The sequence below is a fragment of the Vombatus ursinus genome, unplaced genomic scaffold, assembly GCF_900497805.2.
Source record: "Vombatus ursinus unplaced genomic scaffold, bare-nosed wombat genome assembly UNPS02014861.1, whole genome shotgun sequence".
Taxonomy (NCBI): domain Eukaryota; kingdom Metazoa; phylum Chordata; class Mammalia; order Diprotodontia; family Vombatidae; genus Vombatus; species Vombatus ursinus.
The window spans coordinates 11,298,937-11,320,064 of record NW_020954639.1 but is presented as its reverse complement, the minus strand read 5'-3'; the positions used below and the strand labels follow the sequence as shown (position 1 = coordinate 11,320,064).

The window sequence follows — 21,128 nt, the reverse complement described above, 5'->3', positions numbered from 1 at the left end:
CTCACCAGCCTTTTTAACTGGGGTCTGAAATGTTAACAGAGATCTCTTCATTGCTAAATATGTTGGCCTTTTCCCCCACGTTGACTTTTCTACAACTTTTAATGCTGTTCATTTCTCTTAGACAATCTTTTTTCCTTTGACTTCTGAGACATTGTTCACTCCTACATATCTGACCACTCTCCAGTCTCCTCTGCTGGATCATCTGTTTTCTAGTCCTTAGACTATTTTCTAGTCCCCCCACGTGGAACCCTTTCCTCAGCCCCCTTATCTCTATGTCCTCTCTTGGTGATCTCATCTATTCCCATGGATATAGGTATTTCATTATTTCTCTGCAAATGATTCTCAAATGGATATATGTGTTTGCATATGCATACTTATAGATGTGTGTATGTATGTACATAGTGTGTACATAGATGTATATATCCAATCCTAATCTCTCATGAATTCTCGTCCCCTGTATCCAGCTACCTGCTGGACGTCTCTGCCTAGATCAGCACCTCATACTCAAACTCAACATGTCACCTCACCTTAAACCCAGAGGAATTTGAAATCTCCACTCAAGTCCTTGGAGTTCTTCCCCATTTTTTTTTTATCTCTATTGAGGGTAGCACCATCCTCTCAGTCACCTGGGATCATAACTTCAGATTCATACTTGACTTTTTCCTCCACCCACACTCCCCTACCTGCACCACATTCAATTAGTTGCCAAGTCTTGTGATTCCACCTCTACAACATCATTCGTATTTTACTCCTTCCCTCCATTTGGATAGCCCACCCTCTTGTTCAGGTCCTTGTTATTTCTTGCCTGAACTGGAATAATAGACTCCCAATTGACTTCCACCCTCTCTGCTCCATCTTCCATACGGCTGCTAAAATCATCTTCGTAAGGCAGGGGTTTCACCACGTCACTCTTCTACTCAAGAAGCCTCATTGTCTCCCTGCTCACTCTAAGATGAAGTACAAATTCGTTAGTCTAGAATTAAGTGACTTACATAACCTAGCTCAAATCTCTACCACCTCCCTTCCCACTTCATACCCAATAGTTTCCAACCAAACTGAACTAATTGTTTTCCTCCTAAGGGAATATGCCATCTCATGCCTCTGCATTTGGATAAGAAGTCCTTTGTCCCTGAAATGTACATCATCTTCATTTCTGCCTTTTAAAATCCTACTCTTCCATTAAGTTCTTGTGCCTCCTTCTCCAGGCATCTATGCGTACATTATGTACATACATACACACATTTATAAGTATGCATATGCAAACACATATCCATTTGAGAATCATTTGTAGAGAAATAAGGAGATACCTTTATTGAATTAAAGGCAGGGATAGTTTCATTTCTCTTTCCACAGTTGGAACAGTGACCTACAGCAATGAAATTAAAGATCCAGTGAAACATTTGACTTTCCACACTACCTGTATATAGTAATTTGCCTAACAAATAAATATTTGTTGCATTGTTGAAATTGGTGATTATTGAACTGTTTGCCTTTGGCTACTTTAATCCAACCAGCAGTGTAAAACTAGACAGTGAACAAGTGTAAGTGTTTAGACGAAAGTGTTGAATGAAGTTACAGTTGAATACATTCAGGATGATGAGGGGTTTTCCTAGTCAATATAAGAGAAAGAACAGAGGACCTGGGTTTGAATTCTGGGTCTGTGGTTCTGTCCAAATTACTTCCCTCTCTGCACTTTGACTTCCTTATCTGCAAAATGAAAGAATTCCGTTTAGATCATCTTCAAAGTGTCTTTTTAGCTCTAAATCCTGGGCACTTTGTTTTGGGTTAAAATTCATTTCTGTTTTACCTTTACAGATCAGTGCCCTATATTTAGCTCCAGTACTAATGTGATATACTTTAGGTATATGACTTGTGAAGAGCATTGATACGTTTTCCAGGAATAAATGTACTGGAAGTGGTGAAATGTCAGAATGGCGATGGAGTGGACCAGTAAATATTGCCGTGGAAAGATTCAGCAGATTGTCCGATTTGGAGTCGAGGTGCTCGCTGTCTCCAGTGGTCCTTTAAATTAGCAGAGAGGGAAGGGAGGGGGCAGACAAGGAAGTGCAGACATTCAGTTTTGAAAACGGCTTTTGTGGGTGAGCAGTTGGCACACTGAGATGAGTGCACATGCACCATGAAGATGAATGATGGGGGAAGCACAACATTTGAGGAATGGAAGAATTTCATTTTAATACCAAAAAACGTTCCCTGATGGGGGTCTTATTGTTCCATCAAGTCAGATAGAAAGCTTCCCTCCAGATAACTTTCTGTTGCTTATCTCAACTCTACGTTTTACGTATGTGATAAATGCAATTATTGCTACAGTGCCCCTGGTCCCACCAATTATACACTTTTCTTCATTTTTTCCTTTTAAAAAAAAACCCTTTTGTTCTGTCAGGCATCTAAAAAGAACCTTTGGAAAAGGCTGCTATTGTTTTGTTGCTTTTCTTTTTAATGGCGAGGAGTCAGTGCCAAGTAATTCTCTCTTTTCCCCTTTCAGAAATCTTTGATGCTTCCTCCATAAAGCACAATAATTAATAATAATTCATTCTCATTGTCAGTAATTAACTACACTTACATGACACTTTAAAAATCATTAGTTATGACCACGAGTTTTACCTTTTCTACAGGCAAGAACTAAGCCCTTTTTTTCTAAATATAAGGATCAGGTTTTTAGTATCCTAGCCTGAACAATGTGCTTAGGGAAGAAAAAAATGCAGTAGATCAGAAAAAATTCCATAGATCAAATTCAAATAGAAGTGAAGACAGCTAAACCCTACAAAAGGATTCTGCACACTACAGATTGACTTAGAAAACTGCATATTCATATTATCGATGTTTTATTGTATTTTGATTTTATTAACTATTTCCCAATTACATTTTAAGCTGGCTTGGGGAACACTTGAGAGTGTCATAGGGGCCCTCATGTTTTGATAACTTTGCTATAGATAATTTCATTGCCTAATTATTTTGAAATATGGAGAAGTCTTTTTGATTTACATTTTGATTGTTATAATATCTTGCTCCGAAGAAATTTTAGACTATACTTAGACTTCCTTGGCCTTTGAGAAGTATTCTGCATCCAAGCTAGATTCAAGACCAAAAAAGTAGAACATATAAAGAGAATTTTACATGGAAATGTTTTCAGGCTCATATCTTTCCCATGCCCAAAAATCCGGTATTTCCCTCATGTCTCTCAGATAATATGCTTGATATTTAAAGACTGTCACCAAATGACTTCCCTTTACCTACCCGTATTTATTTCATTTTACACCTCTTTGGGTATCTGTTATTCCAGTCAAAACTGGACCTCTTACAGTTCCCTAAATTCAACACTCATCTTCCACCTGTCCTGTATTCCTCAAATGTACCACAGGTTGTAGTAGAAAATTCTATTAAACTTATGGTCATAAGAGCTGCGATACTGGCTGTCTCTGGGGCTTTAGGTCAGTCCCTTCACCTCCCTGGGCCTTAGGTGTAGCAAAAGACCTTTGAGGTCCCTTCCATCTCTCGATATATGATCCTCTGAACACATTTCCTCCTCACCTCCAGTTCTTAGCTCCCTGCGGGGCTCACCTTAGGTGAAGCCTTGCCTTATCCCCTTAGCTATTAGTGCTTTCTCCCTCCTCATATCTTCTCTATTTGCTTGTATCTTTAAAGGTCATATACCCCTCACCAACCCATCTCCAACAAAATGTCAGCTCCATTCAGGGGTTGTTTTCTGCTTTGTTTTGTTTTTCCAGGTCTGGCCCAGTGCCTCCCACAGAGTGGATGTTTAGTCAGTGTTTTCTGAATGAAAAGTGAATCTTATTTTATGATTAAGTACTACACAGGATTCCATTTGTCTATTCTTCTTACCTCTTATACTCCTATTTCACTATCTTTTCCATCTGGTTATAATGCTGGGTGCTAGAAAAGCTGATCTTATTATCAAAGGGCATTGTTACCCACTAGTCCAACTTGCTCATTTTGTTTACGAGGAAACTGAAGCCCGTGGAGGTTAAGGGACTTAAAGTGACCCTGGTTAAACGGCCCCATAGAAGGAGGTCCTGCAAAATCTTTGTCCAGTGTCCCCTTGGCCTTAGTTGCTTTTGTTGATACCCACTAGAGACAATTTTTGACATTTTGTCACAAATATCTTGGTTTTCAGAATTTTCTTAGGCTTTGATTAACTGGATAATTTTTAGTTTTCAGAGAGAATTTTCACTTGAAGAAAAGGAACAGCTTGCCAACCACAGAAGGGATATCGATGCTACTCTTTTAACTGCACTTCCCAAAGGTGAGTTCCCTCTACATTATTTATTAGTTTCTGATCCATGTGAGTAGCAAGAAAAATGTTAACTCAGATTTACTTTAAAGGAAAATCTCTCAATATTTTTCATAACATTGAGAAAAAAATTTCATCCACATGGAAATGTAATGATTTCCACCCCCATCAGCCAACTAATTCTAGTATTGTGTTTAGTCCGCTGTAAGGCAATAAATGTTTTATGATCTCTCCATGTTTTTTTTAGCTGTTTCAGCTAGGAAAAGACAAAATGGGGTGGGGGATGAACTCCATTCATTAACCAGGATTTTTTCTGCTCAATAAAAGGAGCCCAAGATTTCTTCCACAAACATCCAGCTCTGATGCCTCATAATGATATGGAGGTAACCCTCATTTCTCAAGCTCTGTCAGTTATCACATAGATAGAAGTGTTATGGGCTAAGGTGCTCACAGAATTCTGGCATCTGAGAATTGAATGGTCTTTGGCTGCAATAATCTATAAAAAAGATGAAAATACAAAACAGTTCCCAGTCGAGCACAACCCCCTTGTACTTCTGCCAGGCCAAGGAGCCCTGTTAGGGTTTTGTTTTGTTTTGTTTTAACCAACGTTAATTTAACTTTTGGTCATCATAATGTGTAATATTTGTCCTCATGTTCCTGGACTAGCAAAACCCATCTAAGTAGCAATTTTCTTGCCAGCAATTAAACCAGAAGCCATAAAGAAGTAGCAGCTCAAGGGAAGGATGGCAGCTTATACATTCTTTTCGAAGAAGTGGGAGGTCGGAGAGAAACTTGCTGGAGTGGTTTTTAACTTGCATCTAGAGGCAACAAGAATGTCATTTCATGGCACTTTTTGTCATCTCACCTTGCCGTGATCATGATATTCATGATCATGACTATCATAAACAAGGACCACGGTGGTGAGACCTCCACTTGTGGGCCAGCATTTGTTGTAGGAGATATCAATACATCCTATGGAGAAACCGATAAGACCGTAAATTTAGAATTGGAAGGGACGTTAGAAGACATAGCGCTATCTTCTTGCTCATAGTATTACCTGATTTGCTCAAGATCACATAGGTACTAAGTAACCAAGTCAGGATTTGAACCCAAATCTCCTGACATATAGGTGAACTCTAATGTCCCTTTCTGAATCCTATAGACATAGAACTTGATACTTGGTGGCTTCAAGGTGAAGGTGGGCACAAGGGAAGACAGTAAAAACAATGCTGAAAAATATGTATTTTTGGATCCAGAAAGGAAAGAGGTCAAAGGCTTATTGACTGTTCAGAAAGCTCATCTGTGTAGGATAAATATTTTCTTAAAGAAGAGATTCAGAAAGCACTGGACTTGGCAAGCACCAAACATCAAAAAGAATGAATTTGTCTATATTTTAACAGACAGAAATTGAGTAGTTACCAACATAATAATCATTTCAGAATCAGAAATGTGTAGTCATACCATGACTTGATTAGAGTAAAGGTCAAGGTCGATACCAGATTAGGAGAAAGGAGAAAAGCAAGAAGATACGACATGTGATTGTAGCAGGCTCCAACATGATTGGTTATAGTAAGCAGTCAAGTCCAAAAAAAAAAAAATGAGGGAAATGAACCAATGACTCTATCACCTTTTTTTAGAGAAATTGAATTAATAAAAAGCAGTTGCCTCAGCCAGCAAACACTCAGTGTTCTTGCAAAACTAAGTGATGTGTCAACTAGGAGCACAACAGATATCTTTGATGAAAGGTAACCCAACATTGAGACATAAAATAAGGAGCTATCCTCAGGTACTTACAGAGGGTACCCTGGATAGAATTTATATAGAAGAATTGTTGTTGTTGTTGTTTTAATCACTAAGGAAGTTGTTAAAAAAAAGTTCCCCAATGAATTGCTGTCATTTAAAAGAGATGAGCCTAAGCACAGTGGATGCAAATACAGATTTCCCAGATTATAACATATGGACAGGAAGGCTACTAGCCCATCAGTGTGTACTTCTTGGACTGGTTCTTCAGATAGTTAATAAGCTAGGTCCAGAATTGAATAGAAAGAAGAAATTGCTCCAGATCACATTTGGAAAATGATGCTGTGCTTTTACTGATCTCTAGATGCATCTCGATGCAAAAGTCCATTTTTTTTTTAGCATCAGTAATTTTCCAATGTGATGGTGAATCATGGAGCACCATGATCTCAGAAGATGTAAAATGGCAGATGACCAAGAGAGCAAATAGAAACAGGCTTGGTGAAAATAAGTAGTCTGCAGGATATTTACTAAGGATGGTCTGCATGTAAGAAACTAGGTAAAATAAGAAACTTGATCACAAAATGAGAGTGAAAGGTAACAACTAGACAGCTTGGAGCACCACATGTGAAAAGAAGCAGAGAAATGCCTTCACCTCATCTCAAACTTTCAGGTAAATTCTCTGAGGAGAAGATGGCAGACACTGAAGCCTTGCTTCTGGTTTCGTTTTTCTTATCATCTCTCTCATTCTATCTGTGCCCAGACTCCCAAATCTAAACTCTAGAATTGTGTTTTATGTCATGTGTTACATGTAAGTTATCTGTAACATGCTACTTATATCCACCGTGTATTTTTCCATGTTGCTGTCAAAGTGATAGGGCTTTTCAGTACTGAAGGATGTGTGACCACTGAGCAATATCCCAAATGGAATGCTGCCTCTTCTCATCTTCAGACCCACTTTGTTTCAGCTTCGTGGCACTTGTCCAATGTGACACATATTGATGGACTGATTCCAGAAACTATCCAGCTAGCTGTATGTAATAATCTGGGCATATGCACTTTTTAATCCAGCTTGCTTTCCCAATTTAGATAGTTATCTCTTTTGCATTATTGTGAATTACCAAGGAGACTTTATAGTAGTTCAGAGCTCCCTGTAGGAGAATTTGGTGAAGAACTTGCTAGTCAAAAATCTTTTAATCGGAACTTTGGTAATTCACCTTCTGTGGCACTCATGAACACATCTTGTTCAATAATTCAATCGATTTAAATATTCAGTCAGTGATTGAAGAAAGCAGTCTCTATAGCCACCTGCCATAGTCTTGAATAATTTTGAAATAATAACAGAGATACTATTTCTAAGGAAACCTTCAAAGTTGCTTTTTGAGTAAGTCAAATGCTTTCTTGGAATCAGTAAACGTTGTAAGACCTTGTGTATTATCCAAAAGCCTCTCAGCCATTTGAGTGAACATAAAGGTGTGTTTGGCTATGGAAAATTACTTATGAGAACCTACCTTTCCCTTATTATATTTTTAGTATGGAGAAGACTTGATAAGTCTTTGATAGCTATCTTCAAATGCTTAGGTCTCTTCTATGGAAGGGGCATTGAACTTCCTGTTCCCCTGAAGGATAGCATTGAGTGGAAGTGATTGGGATCATCAGGCCAGCTTGGGAAGCAGACAGCTCTAAATTAGTAGAATTGTCTGAGCAGAGCAAGGTAATAATATATCAGACATCATTGGATCAAAGGTTTTGAGTTGGATAGGGCATTAGCGGTTATCCTCTCAAATTCTTTCATTTTATAGATGAGTACATTGAGGCCTAGAGAAGTTATGTGACTTGCTCATACAACTGTAAGGGGAAGATCCAGATCCTCTGGATCCAAACCTGGGATTCTCTCCACTGCCCCAAGATGACTTTCCTATTAAAGTAGAGGAAGAATATATACTGGGCAAGGTCATCTTGATTGGGCAAGGTCAATGATTTTGTGAGAAATGGTAGAAATGGAAGTCCCCTGGCTCCAAATCCAGCAGTGGATAAGGTGCTGAACATGGAGTCAGGTGACATAGATTTGTCCATGACCAGCATCTGTCTGTCTCTTGCTATCTGTATGACCTTGGACAAATCACATAATCTCTATGGACCCCAGTTTCCTCATCTATAGAATGAGGAGCTTGGCTGAGATGACCTCTAAGATCCCTTCCAGCTCAGAATCTGTGCCCCTGTGATCCTTTCCACTGCAGAAAGCAATTGCTAGAGTCACCTGCCATGGCCTTGTGGAATTTCAAAATTGTCATGAGAGATAGTGTTCTCTTCCTTCCACTGATTAAATGGCTTCTTTCATTTTAAGGTTGAATATAAACATATTCATTCATTTTTTCAAAGTAACTTTTTTTCCCTCAATTTCTAATACGTAGTAAAAAAAAAAAACCAACAAAGTTCTCAACTAGCTAGATCCTTTCCACATAAAAAAATAGTAATAAGATTAAGATAGAAATACTTCTGCCAGTTGGGTGTATTATATACTGTTGATAGTTGCAGACTCTTAAAATGTGTTACTTTGATAAGTATGAAATTAGTGCTCAGAAAATTCAGCATTTAGGACATATGATCTTAGGATACAATAATTTCCAAAGAAGGTTTCATTGTATTCTTGTTTGGAGGGTTGAATCAACAGATCACTCCCAGAAATCTTTTTAGATTGAACCCAAAGAAATCCTGACTCTATTTCTTACACCTGGGGAGAAATGCTTTAGACACTAATACATTTCCCAAAAAAAATACACCAAAAGTTGAATTTTTCTAAGTAACAATTTTATTTATTTTTGTGAAAAAACATATCATGTGGTTAAATGATCTTTTTTTTTTTTAAAGCACAGTACAAAATAGTCATGGGATTAGGATCTTTTTGAATCGTCTGCCTAGGAAAGAGAGATAAGAAGGCAGGTATGATGATCGTGTGGAAGAGGATTCAGACTGTCTTTGCTTAGCCTCAGAGAGGAGCTGTAGGGGCGGTGAGCAGAAGCTACAGGGAGGCAGATTTAGGCTTACTGTAAGAAGAAATTTCTTTTTTTTTTTCTTTTCTTTTGCAAGGCAATCAGGGTTAAGTGGAAATTTCTAACAATTAGCATCCTAATTATGGGAGGCTTGGATGACTTTAGGAAATAGTGGGCTTTCCCCTCATTGGAAAACTTCAAGCCAAGACTAGGTGAGTGTCTGCAGTTGTTGGCAAGAGGGTGAAGAGCCAGGTACAGGTTGGCACCAGTAACTCCTGATTATAATTCCAAAATGGAGATTCTGGGATTCTGATGGGGAAGAGGAAAACACCTCCTACCCAACCCCTTTTCTAATCCCACCAATTGCTAGTTTCTCTCCATTTGGAAATCACTTTGTATTACTCTCCACATACTTAGAATTTTCTTATCTGTGTATGAGTTATAGCCCTCAGGCAACTAGGCTACGCAGTAGATGGTGTCCTTGGCTAGGAGTCAGGAAGATCTAAGTTCCAGCCTGGCTCTAGACACTCACTTAACCTTTGTCTGACTCCGTTTCTTCAACTGTAAAATGGGGATAATAAAAACACCTACCTCCCTGGGTTATTGTGAAGACCAAGTGAGATAATGTTTGCAAAATATCTAATTAGCACAGTGCCTGGCACACATGAAACATGTTCCCTTCCCTGCCTCAGAAGGAGGCATTAATCAACAAGAATTTATTAAGCACCTAGTGTATGCCAGACTGCTAGGCAGAAGTGTGTAGTAGTGGACAGAGAGCTGACCTTGGAGACAAGAAGATATGGGTTCAGGTCAAGCCTCCGACTCCTACTGGCTGTGTGTGGCTTTGGACAATTCACTTAAATTCTCAGCTTCCCTGGCCCAGAGAAGTGAAGGTGCAAAATGGCCTCGTTGGTGGGCGCATTTTCACCTGAATTTCCTCTGCCAATGAAATGACATACATCTGGACCTCAAATGAAGCTATTCCTGACCTATAAGTGCTCACATCTTTGACCACAATGAGACAGTTCTCATTTTTATCTTTTCTTCCCCAGCCAAGGTCTTGGCCTGACACACAGTAATTGTTTAATATGTTATTGCTGAAATAAAAAATAAATATTGAGAAATTAAAAAAAACCCAACAAGCTTGACTAATGAAGAGGTCTGAGAATATCCCTCGTAGACTCTCCTGGACAGAAGTGAGGGTCCACAGGGATGGAACATAGAATACGTGGAATAGCAGATTTTTTTCCAAAGTATTGATCACTTTTGCTGAATTTTTTTTTCTCTTCTTCCTTTCTTCTTTTTAAAATTCTTATAAGGGATTACTCTGCCAGGGGAAAATTTAAGAGATATGAAAAGAAAAGGTATCAATAAAAATCTCTTGTTTAAAAAAATGTTTTTTAATTGAATGGAATTGATTTCTCTAATTATCACTGCTGACATTCAGATTAAGAGCAACCTTTGGGCTTCATTTGGGGTCATCCTTTTGCATCAATGTATTTCCGAGCATTTTAGGATGCTTGGGAAGTAAAAGCATCTAGGCCTTTTAAGCAGAAGCAGGCCTAACAAGCTTTTGTGGGACTTTACTCTCTTTTTCTGTCTTGAACCATTAATGTTGTTAGGAAGAGCATACTACTGTATGTTATAGAAAAGTAGCTTCAGAACATAAATGTTATTTCAGATTTAAATTTTAAAAGTTCCCAGTTTTCACTATCACTGTTACTATAGACTTCATTATAAATCAAACCAAATCTGTAAGGAATTTATATCCAAAAGGCCACTCCTTGTCAGAGTGGCAGATGGTTGCCATAATTAGATCACAGCTATGTTTTTACCTTTTCAAAAAGGAAATAAATAATGCAGCTAAAAACAGTTTCCAAAATCAGGAATAGTTTTTTCTTGCTGCCCGGTTTTAGCTTCTCAGCATCTTTTCTAAAACCCTGATCAGCAAAGCTCAAGTGGTGAGTCCAATGGTGTCTATGACAGCTTGTATAATGTTGAGGCCTGGAAGAGGAAGAAATGAGTGCCTGCCATAAATCTGAATTAAATTCCACCCTCCCTGTAGAACTGAAACACTTCCCCTCAGGGTGAATCCACATAGGCTTATTGGGTTACATGTTTGTTTTATTAATTTTCAATTTAAATTGCAGTCTGCAGTGAGGGACGCTGAGGCCAGCTGGAGCCGAGATATATGAGTCTTAAGTTATTGCTTCTTTTTTATCTCTCCCACACTGCGTTCCTCTTTCCTTTCTGCTCATACTTCTACAGGTGGATCTTGATTTAAGCAAACTTAAGATACACAAATTCATAAGGAGTATTATTATCATTTGCTCTACAAGAGAATTTTTAGTTTTGACAGATTCAACATAGGATCCCTTTAAAAAGCACACTTACTTATTGTACTTAAAACATGTCTCAACATGGAGTTAAAATTGTGTAATTGTATAACTAATACTATGTTTATTACCACTATAGCAATGATAGTGCTCACATTTGCATAGCCTTTCCATTCTGTTAGTCAATAAAATCTCTGTTTAGTGTTATGGTTTTATTTTTTTGTTTGTTTCTTTGTTTCTTTGAAGCAATTGGGGTTAAGTGATTTGCCCAGAGTCATACAGCTAATAAGTGCCTGAGGCCAGATTTGAACTCAGGTCCTCCTGACTCCAGGGCCAGTGCTCTATCCACTGCCACCTAGCTGTCCTTGTTTAATGTTGTGTTGACAAAGCCCATGCTTAGGAGCATTTTGAGTTCGGTGTAAATATCTTTGTGAATGTTACTCTAACACTGGACATGGTGGTGCCTACTAAGGACCTTGAGGCTGCCAGATGGAGCTAAAGGTTCTAGTTGATGTCCTCACAAAGTTTAGCATCAGCGCGGTCGAGACCCTGTGAATGAAGGATCACTAGATTGTCTAAGGAATTGCAAATCAGCTTAGGTCAGAAATGGAATAGGTCAAGCCTTCCATTGCTCATCAATAGTGGGATAAGGGGCCATGAGTAGCCCTTGAATTCTAGCCTGGGAGAAATGGGAGAACTAGTTGTAACATTTTTTTAGAAAATTACTCTCACCATGTCCTGCTTTAGATTTAAAGCAATCTAATTAACATCATGTGGTTTTGATATTTTGACCTTACAAATAATAGTTTGTTTTCAAATTACCAGTCATTAAATTTTTTAGCAGCCTTTACCCTACTTGCAGTAGCAAAAAGTCCCATCCCCTGTGGAAAAACACCACAATGCTAGATTGTGTCCTTTTCTCTTAATTGGGAGCATCAATAGTATATTATGAGAAAGTACTTCTTTCCTCCAGCTACTCCACTTCCTAGGAAGGTAAATGAAAAATGACCGTTTTTGCTAACCAGCCTACTGAAGAATGACCAGTTCAATCAAAGTCTTGGGTGCTTACTTTTTTATGAGTCTGTATATTTATGTATACAGTAAGGAAGCATCATATGGTGTGTGTGTGTGTGTGTGTGTGTGTGTGTGTGTGTGTGTTTAGGGAGTTGCTTATTTCTAAAAATGTGTACTTATAAATAAATAGCAAAATGAAAATAGAAAATTCCATATATTCTATAAAATCTTTCCCAGGGATTTATTCCTTCAAGACTTATGATTGTTCCAGGGTTCTCTCTTTTTCTTCCCCTCCCTCTTTCCTTAATCTTTTGTCACAGACATTACATTTAACATCAGAGAGCTTTCAGAATTTAGTATGCCTTAGATATATCCATCCTTATAAACCATATGTGAGCATCACTTCTCTCTACTGTATTTGGCCATTTCCTATATAATTTAGATAACAGTTTGGAAGCACTTAGCAATGTCCGTTGAATTAGTGCAGTATCAGCATTTGAGTTACTGATGTTCAATAATTACACGTCCGTGTTATAAGCTGGATAATTAGGAAGTACTTTGGAGACCTGGATCCTAGCAAAATAAGGCTGGAGCTCACTGTCAAGGCCCAAAGGTCATTCCAGGGGCGTAGTCCGATTTTAAAGTCAGGAGGGGGTAGAGATGAGAACCTAGACAAAGACCACATGGCATGGAGATGGCTAGGCACAAAATACATTTAGAAAGGTATGGAGCTGTTAGACTGTGAAGGGCCTTGAATAATAGGCAAAAAAAAAAAGTTTGAAATTATTAAGATAATTAGCTAAGGTAGGAAATAAAGGTTAATATCCTTCCTTGTGACAGTATGTCTAGAGGTATTTGATAGCCATATTGTCATGCGTGAGTATTTGCTAAAGAGACAGCAAGAGCGTTCGATTTATAGTGTGAAAATTTTGGATTTGCCTCTGGCTGTGCAGCTCACTACCTGTGTGACCCTGGGCAAGTCCCTCCAGCTCCTGGCCCATGGCTCTGCACCCATGAGGTCTCTGTCTAGGCTTTCATTTCCACCTCTTCCCTATTATAAAATCAGACTCTACTTCAGTAACCACTTTGGGCTTGTTAGATGAGCTTCCACCTTATTTTATTGAGATCCAGGCCTTCAGAGTACTCTCTGGCCATCTCTACACCCTGTCTCCATTTCTAACCCACTCCTGATTTCCAGCTCCTCTTTATGTTGTCTCCCCTAGCCCACCTTAGAATGCAAGCTTCTTGAGCAAAACAACTGTCTGGCTTGCTTGTAGTAGAGTGACTAGTAAGTGCCATATCTATCTATCCATCCTTCTCTCTATTCATCCTTCAGTTCTCTCTGTCTGTCTATATCCATTCTATCTGCCTACCTACCTACCATCCTACCTACCTATCCATTCTCTATCCATTCTATCTATCATTCTATCTGCCTTCCTACCTACTTATCCATTCTCCATCCATTCTATCTATCATTCTATCTGCCTTCCTACCTACCTATCCATTCTCCATCCATTCTATCTATCATTCTATCTGCCTACCTACCTATCTTCTTATCTACATATCCATTCTCCTTCCATTCTATCTATCCATTGTCTATCTCTCCACCCATTCTATCTTTCCATTCTGTCTATATGTTTATACATCTCAACCTATTCCCCTCCAAACACGCTGTACTGTAGCCAAACAACACTACTTTGTCTACCTATCATCTCTATCTGCTATATTCTATCTTTAAACCCCAGCCCGAATGACACTTCTTCCATGAAGCTCTCACTGATCCATCCCCACAGGCAGACATGAACTTTCCCTCACATCCTGTATAGTATTTTATTTTGTAATCTTCTAATGTACTTGTCAGGTAATATTGTGTATTCGAATTATTGGTGTATGTGTGCATGCATTCTCCTATTACACTATAAGCACCATAAAAATCTATGTCTTGTTTAAACTTTTATTCTACCCCAGTGCTGAGCACAGTACTCTCTATATGGTAGTTTTTTGCATTGATTGAATGAATGAATGAGTGAATGAATGCCAAAGGGATAGTCAACAAACATTTACTAACACCTAAATCGTGCCAAGCAGTGGAGATACAAATACCAAAAAAAAAAAATAGACAGTCTCTGCCCTCAAGGAACTTACAATCTAATGTGGGGAAACCACATACAAAAGGTGGGAGAGGGGTGGTTTGGGGTTGGTGGGCCTGTGGGAAGGTTCCCTCTGTGGGAGCATAGCATGTGGTATAGTTGGAAAAGTCCCAGAGTAGTGGGGCCAGGTGAGAATTGAGATATTCTCACCTAGGTTCCTTCCTCCAATGGAGGTTTTAGAGTTCATGGCTCTATCCTCCAATCAGAGGGGCCAAGGTAGTAATGATATGGAGAATCAAGGCTGATTGGGTGATAATAATTATTTACGTATAGCTGATAACCACTGCATCTCCAGCACTAACTCTTGTGCATGATGATTGAAAAGTTAAATCTCACTGAGCATAGACAGACATATGTCTGTCATCCCTCCTAGCTGAGGAGGCTAAGGCCGCTTGAGGATTGAGCTCAGGAGTTCTGAGCTGGGGTAGGTCTGAGGCCTAGGAGGACACCAATTTTGGCACCAAAATGGTGAGCCCTGTGAGCAGGCAATCACTAGGCTGCCTAATGAGGGGTGAACCAAACCAGGTCAGAAAACTTCCATGCTGATGAGCAGCGGGATCAGGCCTATGACTGTCTGCTCTATTTCCATCCCAAGACAAGACAGGGAGAATCTTTCCCCCCTTCCCCAGAAGGTGAGACCTCTGCTATGATAACTTGAGTTACCCTGACCTCAACACATATCCTGTAATTTGTAATGGTTAAAGACTAATCTTAGTTGTATTTTCTGTTTTTAGTGGCAGAATTAAGAAAACTCTTTGAGCCAAAGAAAAAAGAAGTTTTAGAAATGAAGAGGTAAGATATTTGTGGCTTTTCAACCAAGAGGTTGACTATCTGGACACAGGTTTACTTCTTGCTTGGTGTATATTACTCATTATGCTTTTCTGGGTATATTTCACAGAAAAGAACGCATTGCCAGACGCTTGGAAGGAATTGAAAATGATTCGCAGCCCCTACTTTTGCAGAGCTGTACCGGCTTAGTTACCCACCGATTACTAGAAGAAGACACTCCCAGATATACGCGAGCCACAGACCCTTATAGCCCTCATATTGGTAAGCGTTGGCTCTCCATCAGATCACGCAGCACACCACCGCCTTGTTCTTATGCCGCTGAAGAATGAAGTGCTTTGCTTTAAGGGTGTCTCCAAGACAAATAAAGCTCACCCCCCCTTAGCTAACAAAACTTATAATTTTTCTCTATCCATTTTTAATCAAAATCTAAGAGATATCAGGGTCAGAGTGATAAGGGATAGCAAGGTTCAGTGGAAAGGGTTTGGGGCCAAGAGGCCTGGATTCAAACACAGCCCCTGTCCACTACCTCTGTGACCTTGGGGAAGTTATCCATCAGTAAAATGAGTGGGTTGGATGAGGTCCGGTTCTAAATCTGTGATCCTGTGATTTGGATTTTTTTTTAACATCTTAAATATAGAATGCATTTACTCTTGTGTGCTCAGCAATGTAGAGATTTAATGACTATAAATCATTTTACATTCATTTTGGATAGATTTTATATTATTCATATATCTATTCTTAAGCCCAATGTAAGCTCCTTGAAGGCAGAAACATATCTTTTGTTTGGTTTTGTTTTTATTTTTTGTCTAACAAGTACCTAACGCAGTGCCTGGCATGTTTTACATGCTTAATAACTGTTTGTTAAACTGAATTACACTATGATTTAGATTTTGAAGAAAGTTCCTAGGTCACCTAATTTAACCTCCTCATCATATAGATGAAGAAACTAAGGCCAAAAGCTTAAGTGACTTACCTAAGGTCACGCAGGGAATAAGTAGCATAGAATTGATTAAAACCATACTGACACTGGAGTTCAAACTTATACACAGTTTTATTTGTTGCACTCATTGTTTTACTCTCCCGTTTTTTCTTTTGAAAGGATGTTATATCATTTTATTTTTGGGGGAGAGAAGAGGCAGTTAGGATTAGGTGATTTGCCCAGGGTCATACAACTAGTAAGTATCTTAGGCTGGATTTGAATTCAGGTCCTCCTGACTCCAGCACTGGTGTTCTATCCACTATGCAACCTAGCCACCCCAGATGTATCATTTTAGAAATGTATTCTTAGGGATATAAAAAATAAGAGATGTCAATTAAAAATTCTAAAAAGAAATTAATTCTTTGAGTCATAATAGAAATTTTACTCACCAAAAAATAAACCCTATTTTTTCTCTGTGACTAGAAATTATTCAGAGGAATTTGCAGTCACCCACACACATTATAGGTAGTGGACTTATTATATGCTGAATTTAAATGGCAAAACAGGCCTTCCCGGATCTTCCTTCCCAACTGCCATGAGTCACATGTTTTCATTTTGGTTCATGTCTGCCTTGCTCTTTGGAATCTCCTTAATCTCTTCATGAGTTGTAAGGCAGGATGGGGGTTGGGGGGGGTGGTCTGGAGAGGGTACAAATGTGCCAGGAGCATGAGCTCATTCTCTTCTCTTCCTTGAAAGCCTGATCTTTATCCTGAAAACCTCCCCACTGAACTTGTAATGTGTATGTAATGATGGGGAAGGTGATAACTGGCAGTTACATGGCACTGCAACGTTTTCTTAACACTTCACGTATGTTGCCTCATTTGGTCCTTCCAAAAGCCCTACAAGATGAGATCTCCAGATGTTATTAATCTTGTTTCAAAATAAGGAAACTGAGGCTCAGAGAAATGAAATGGGCACCTAGCTAATGAGTTCAAAGGCAGGATTCAGGTCCTGGTTTTTTCTGGCTTCAAGTCCATCTCTCTTTCCATGACACCAGTCAGCCTATTTCTAGGTACAGAAACCTTTCAGAGGTTTGTACGTTTGGAGTGGTGCATATAGGCCAAAATGGAATGGGTAAGATTTAGGACTTAGAGGGATCTTAGCAATCATGAGTTCTAACCCACTCATTTTACAAAAAAGGAAACTGAGGTGTAGCCATGTGAGGTGATGGCCTCAAGGCCACATAAGTAGGATCCTGATCCAGGTTCTCCTATTTCCCATTCAGTTCTTTTTTGACCACACAGTATAGTTTTATCCATTGGAGTCTTCACCTGAAAATTCTTGGGTTGACAAGAGTACAGTGTTTTAGCTAAATCTGTTCAAATGAGCAAGCTGATATTTCCTTACACAGGGTTATGAGCTTGTGTTGTATATAGTAATTCTCCCTTAATTACAGCCCCTTGCCCATGAATTTTCCATTGTTTTTATGCTACATGTCTAACCTTATGACCCCGCAGGTCGATCCAATGAAGAGGAGGAAACTTCAGATTCTTCTGTAGAGAAGCAGCCTCGATCCCGATATTGCGTAGAAACTACAGCCCTCAATACAGACTCCTCCTATAGTCCAGTGACCATGGACACCCAGGGACTGGACTCCAAAGCTGAAAGAATAGCCAGATATAAGGCCGAAAGGAGGAGACAGCTCGCTGAAAAATATGGACTGACCCTGGATTCAGATGCAGACTCTGAATATCTATCACGTTACACTAAGACCAGAAAAGATCATGATGTCGAGAGGAGAGGAGGCAAAAGTGAGAAACAGGAGGAGGAGAGCAAAGACTTGACTTATCATTATTCTAGGATTGATACTGTGGAGCCCAGGAGCACCACTGCTGAATCCAAGGACTATGCCTTTCATGGGAATGATGGTGTTCTTGATAAGGAGGCGCTATTGAATGTGGAAAATCACAGAAGAGCACAAGAATTGAGTGCCACTGGCCAGATAGGCGACTTGCCACCTGTAGCTGATAGCTCTCCCTCCTTTTCATTTTCTGGACGAGAATCCTCATTCAGTGATGTGCCAAGGTCTCCCAAGCAGACCCGCAGGGTATCCCTTTCTTCACCTAAGCAGCCAGCATCACCTAGTCACTCACTTACTGACTCATCATTACATGGTGATTCCAGACCAAGGTAAGTGTACAATTCTGTGTCTTAGCCCACCCATCTTTCAAGTCTATCTGTCCTTCTACAACAGCTACCTTTTCTATATGACTTGGTTAGTGTTTCTTCTTTGTCTTTTCCTGCATGAATTTCTTTTTTTTTTAACATGTGTTTTTAAAACTTTGGGTTACAAATTTTCTCCCTTTCTCCCTTCCTCCCTCCCCACCCACCCTCATTGAAAAGGCAAGCATCTCAGTACAGGGTATAGATGTGTAGTCATGCAAAACACTTCCATAGTAGTCCGATTGTGGAAAAACTAAGTATTTTTCCCTTTATCCTATCCTAACCCCCATTTATTCTATTCTCTCTTTTGACCCTGTCCCTCCTCAGAAGTATTTGCTTTTGATTATCCCCTCCCCCAATCTGTCTTCCCCTCTATCAACCCCCTGCTCTCTTGTCCCCTTCCCCCCTTATTTTTCTGTAGGGTAAGATAGATTTCCATATCCCATTGTATATGTTATTCCCTCCTTAAGCCAAATCCTATGAGAATAAGATTCACTCATTCCCTCTCACCTTCCCCCATTTCCCCTCCACTGTAAAAGTCTTTTCTTGTCTGTTTCATGTGAGATATATTAGCTCATTCTACTTCTCCCTTTCTCCTTCTCCCAGTATAATCCTCTCTCACCCCTTTATTTTATTTTCCAGATATCACCCCTTCATCTTCAACTCACCTGTGCCCTCTATCTATCTATCTATCTATACATACATGTAATTTTTTTCCCTCCCACTACCCTAATACTGACAAAGGACTCATGAGTTACAAATATCATCTTTCCCTGCAGGAATATAAATAGTTCAACCTTAGTAAGTCTCTTTTGACTTCTCTTTCCTATTTACCTCTTCCATGTTTCACTTGAGTCTTGTATTTGAAGGTCAAATTTTCTATTCAGCTCTGGTCTTTTCCACAGGAATGCTTGAAAGTCCTCTATTTCATTGAATGACCATTTTTTACCCTGAAGGATTCCTGCAAGAATTTCTTCATTAATATACATAAAGGCTATTTTTCTAAATATTATCACTGTGTACTAAAAGAGACTCTATGGGGGAGGGGGAGTGTTATCTTTTGTTCTAGAATAATGATGAAGTAACAGGCTTGAACAAGAATCTTTCAAAGGAAGTCCTATTATGGACTCTACTTCAGAGCAATATCACTTTGTCTTTAGTTTCCTTTCCTAAATCCTCTCCTCCCTCTTTTTTGGGAGGTGGGAGGGATTTGTAAGTACATGATTTTACCAAGGACTTTTTAGCACTTGTAAGAAGAGGCTACCTTATTCCTTTAACCACCCCTCACAGAAGCCAGAGGTCAAGTTTCAGGTTTCTTTTCTCATGCCCACAAAAACAACAAAACCTTTGATCTTAGATTTTTGTAATTTAGACTATGTCTTCTACTGATATCTCCCTTTCGGTATGAGTGATGATGATAGGTTTTCTAAGGTAAAATCAGCACAACATACTCTCTGGATGTTCTTAGGAATCTAGAAGGACCTTGAGTATGAGTCTAGTGATGTCTATTTTCCAAGAACAAGCTTAGTTAAATTCAGAGAGGCTCATCACTAGGTTTTCTGCTACGGCAATGCTCAAAGTCTATCAAAAAAAAAGTCTTAAAAGAGGTTATGATCTGCATGGGGGAAGGAGTCATCCACAACAATAAAATTACAGATTGTTACACTGAAGAAGATTCAGTTTCCTGTGGAAAGGGTACAGTTTAGATACCTACAGGAATGGACCACCATCACCAGGCCACTGGAAGAATTCTAGTTGCCCCAGAGAACAACTGAAGCAACACCTTTTCCACAACTGGTAGAGATCAACTCCTGCCCACATCTGTCCTTGAAAGCATACAGATGGCTTCATGATGGGTATCTGTCCCCCTGTTTCTCATCCCAGCCCATCTTTCTCCTCTCTCCTACATGTACACCCCCCAATATAAAGGAGTAGCTGTGAGTCCAGAGCCTGTCAGCAGAGTAATGAGCCGGGTGACAAAAGGAGCCGCCACTGAGTGGAATCCCAGTTGTGTGCACCTGTACACACTCAGCCTAGGCAGATGGGCCCGTTATATGTTTAGAGCATATGATATCTTTTATAATGTCGTTCTTCATTCTCAGCCTCTTGAAAACCAACAGTTGTAGCAGAGAAATCCTGTGAGAGCCATGAACAGGTCCTAAAGTGCCAAGTTGTTATTTCTATGACCGGCAGATCCAGGGCACAAACCTACCTTCATTGGAACATTCTGAAAGACAAAATACATTTGGGGAGATGCAGCTCTCTTAATGTAGTCCAAGTTTCATTCTTGGACTTAGATATTCTCAGTTTTCATTTTTACCCAGTTCTGTTTTTTCAGTTTCCAAGAGTTCTTTTGCCTTTGTTATTCCAACAGTGTTTCTTGACACATGCCATTTGTTTTGCTTTTCTCAGCTGTGTTTTTAATACACACAGATACACACACACACACACACACACACATGCAAAGCAGAAGGCTCAGCATTTAAATAGTTTGTGCTGGGATGTGTTGAATGAAGAGAAAGAAATTGAATGACAGTTGATGTGTACTGCAGGTCCACTAGGAGAGCATTTCCTTTGGTGATCCCTGATCAAAAAGCCCTATTCATTGAGAAAAAAAGAGTAAGACCATTTCCTATGGAATAGGATAGAACAGAGACATAGTAGGTAGGTAGTATAGGAAAACTGACCTAGATGTGG

General features: G+C 39.4%; 1 protein-coding gene across 1 annotated transcript in view; it reads left to right on the top strand.

Annotated features, from left to right (window-relative positions):
* The window catches only part of SVIL (supervillin), a 160,880-nt gene that overhangs the window by 52,412 nt on the left and 87,340 nt on the right, over nucleotides 1-21,128 (top strand). Inside the window, exons 3-6 of the mRNA XM_027841567.1 lie at nucleotides 4,191-4,282; nucleotides 15,235-15,292; nucleotides 15,399-15,550; nucleotides 17,726-18,398. Coding sequence (XP_027697368.1) covers nucleotides 4,191-4,282; nucleotides 15,235-15,292; nucleotides 15,399-15,550; nucleotides 17,726-18,398 — 975 coding nt within the window. The remainder of the gene's footprint in view (nucleotides 1-4,190; nucleotides 4,283-15,234; nucleotides 15,293-15,398; nucleotides 15,551-17,725; nucleotides 18,399-21,128) is intronic.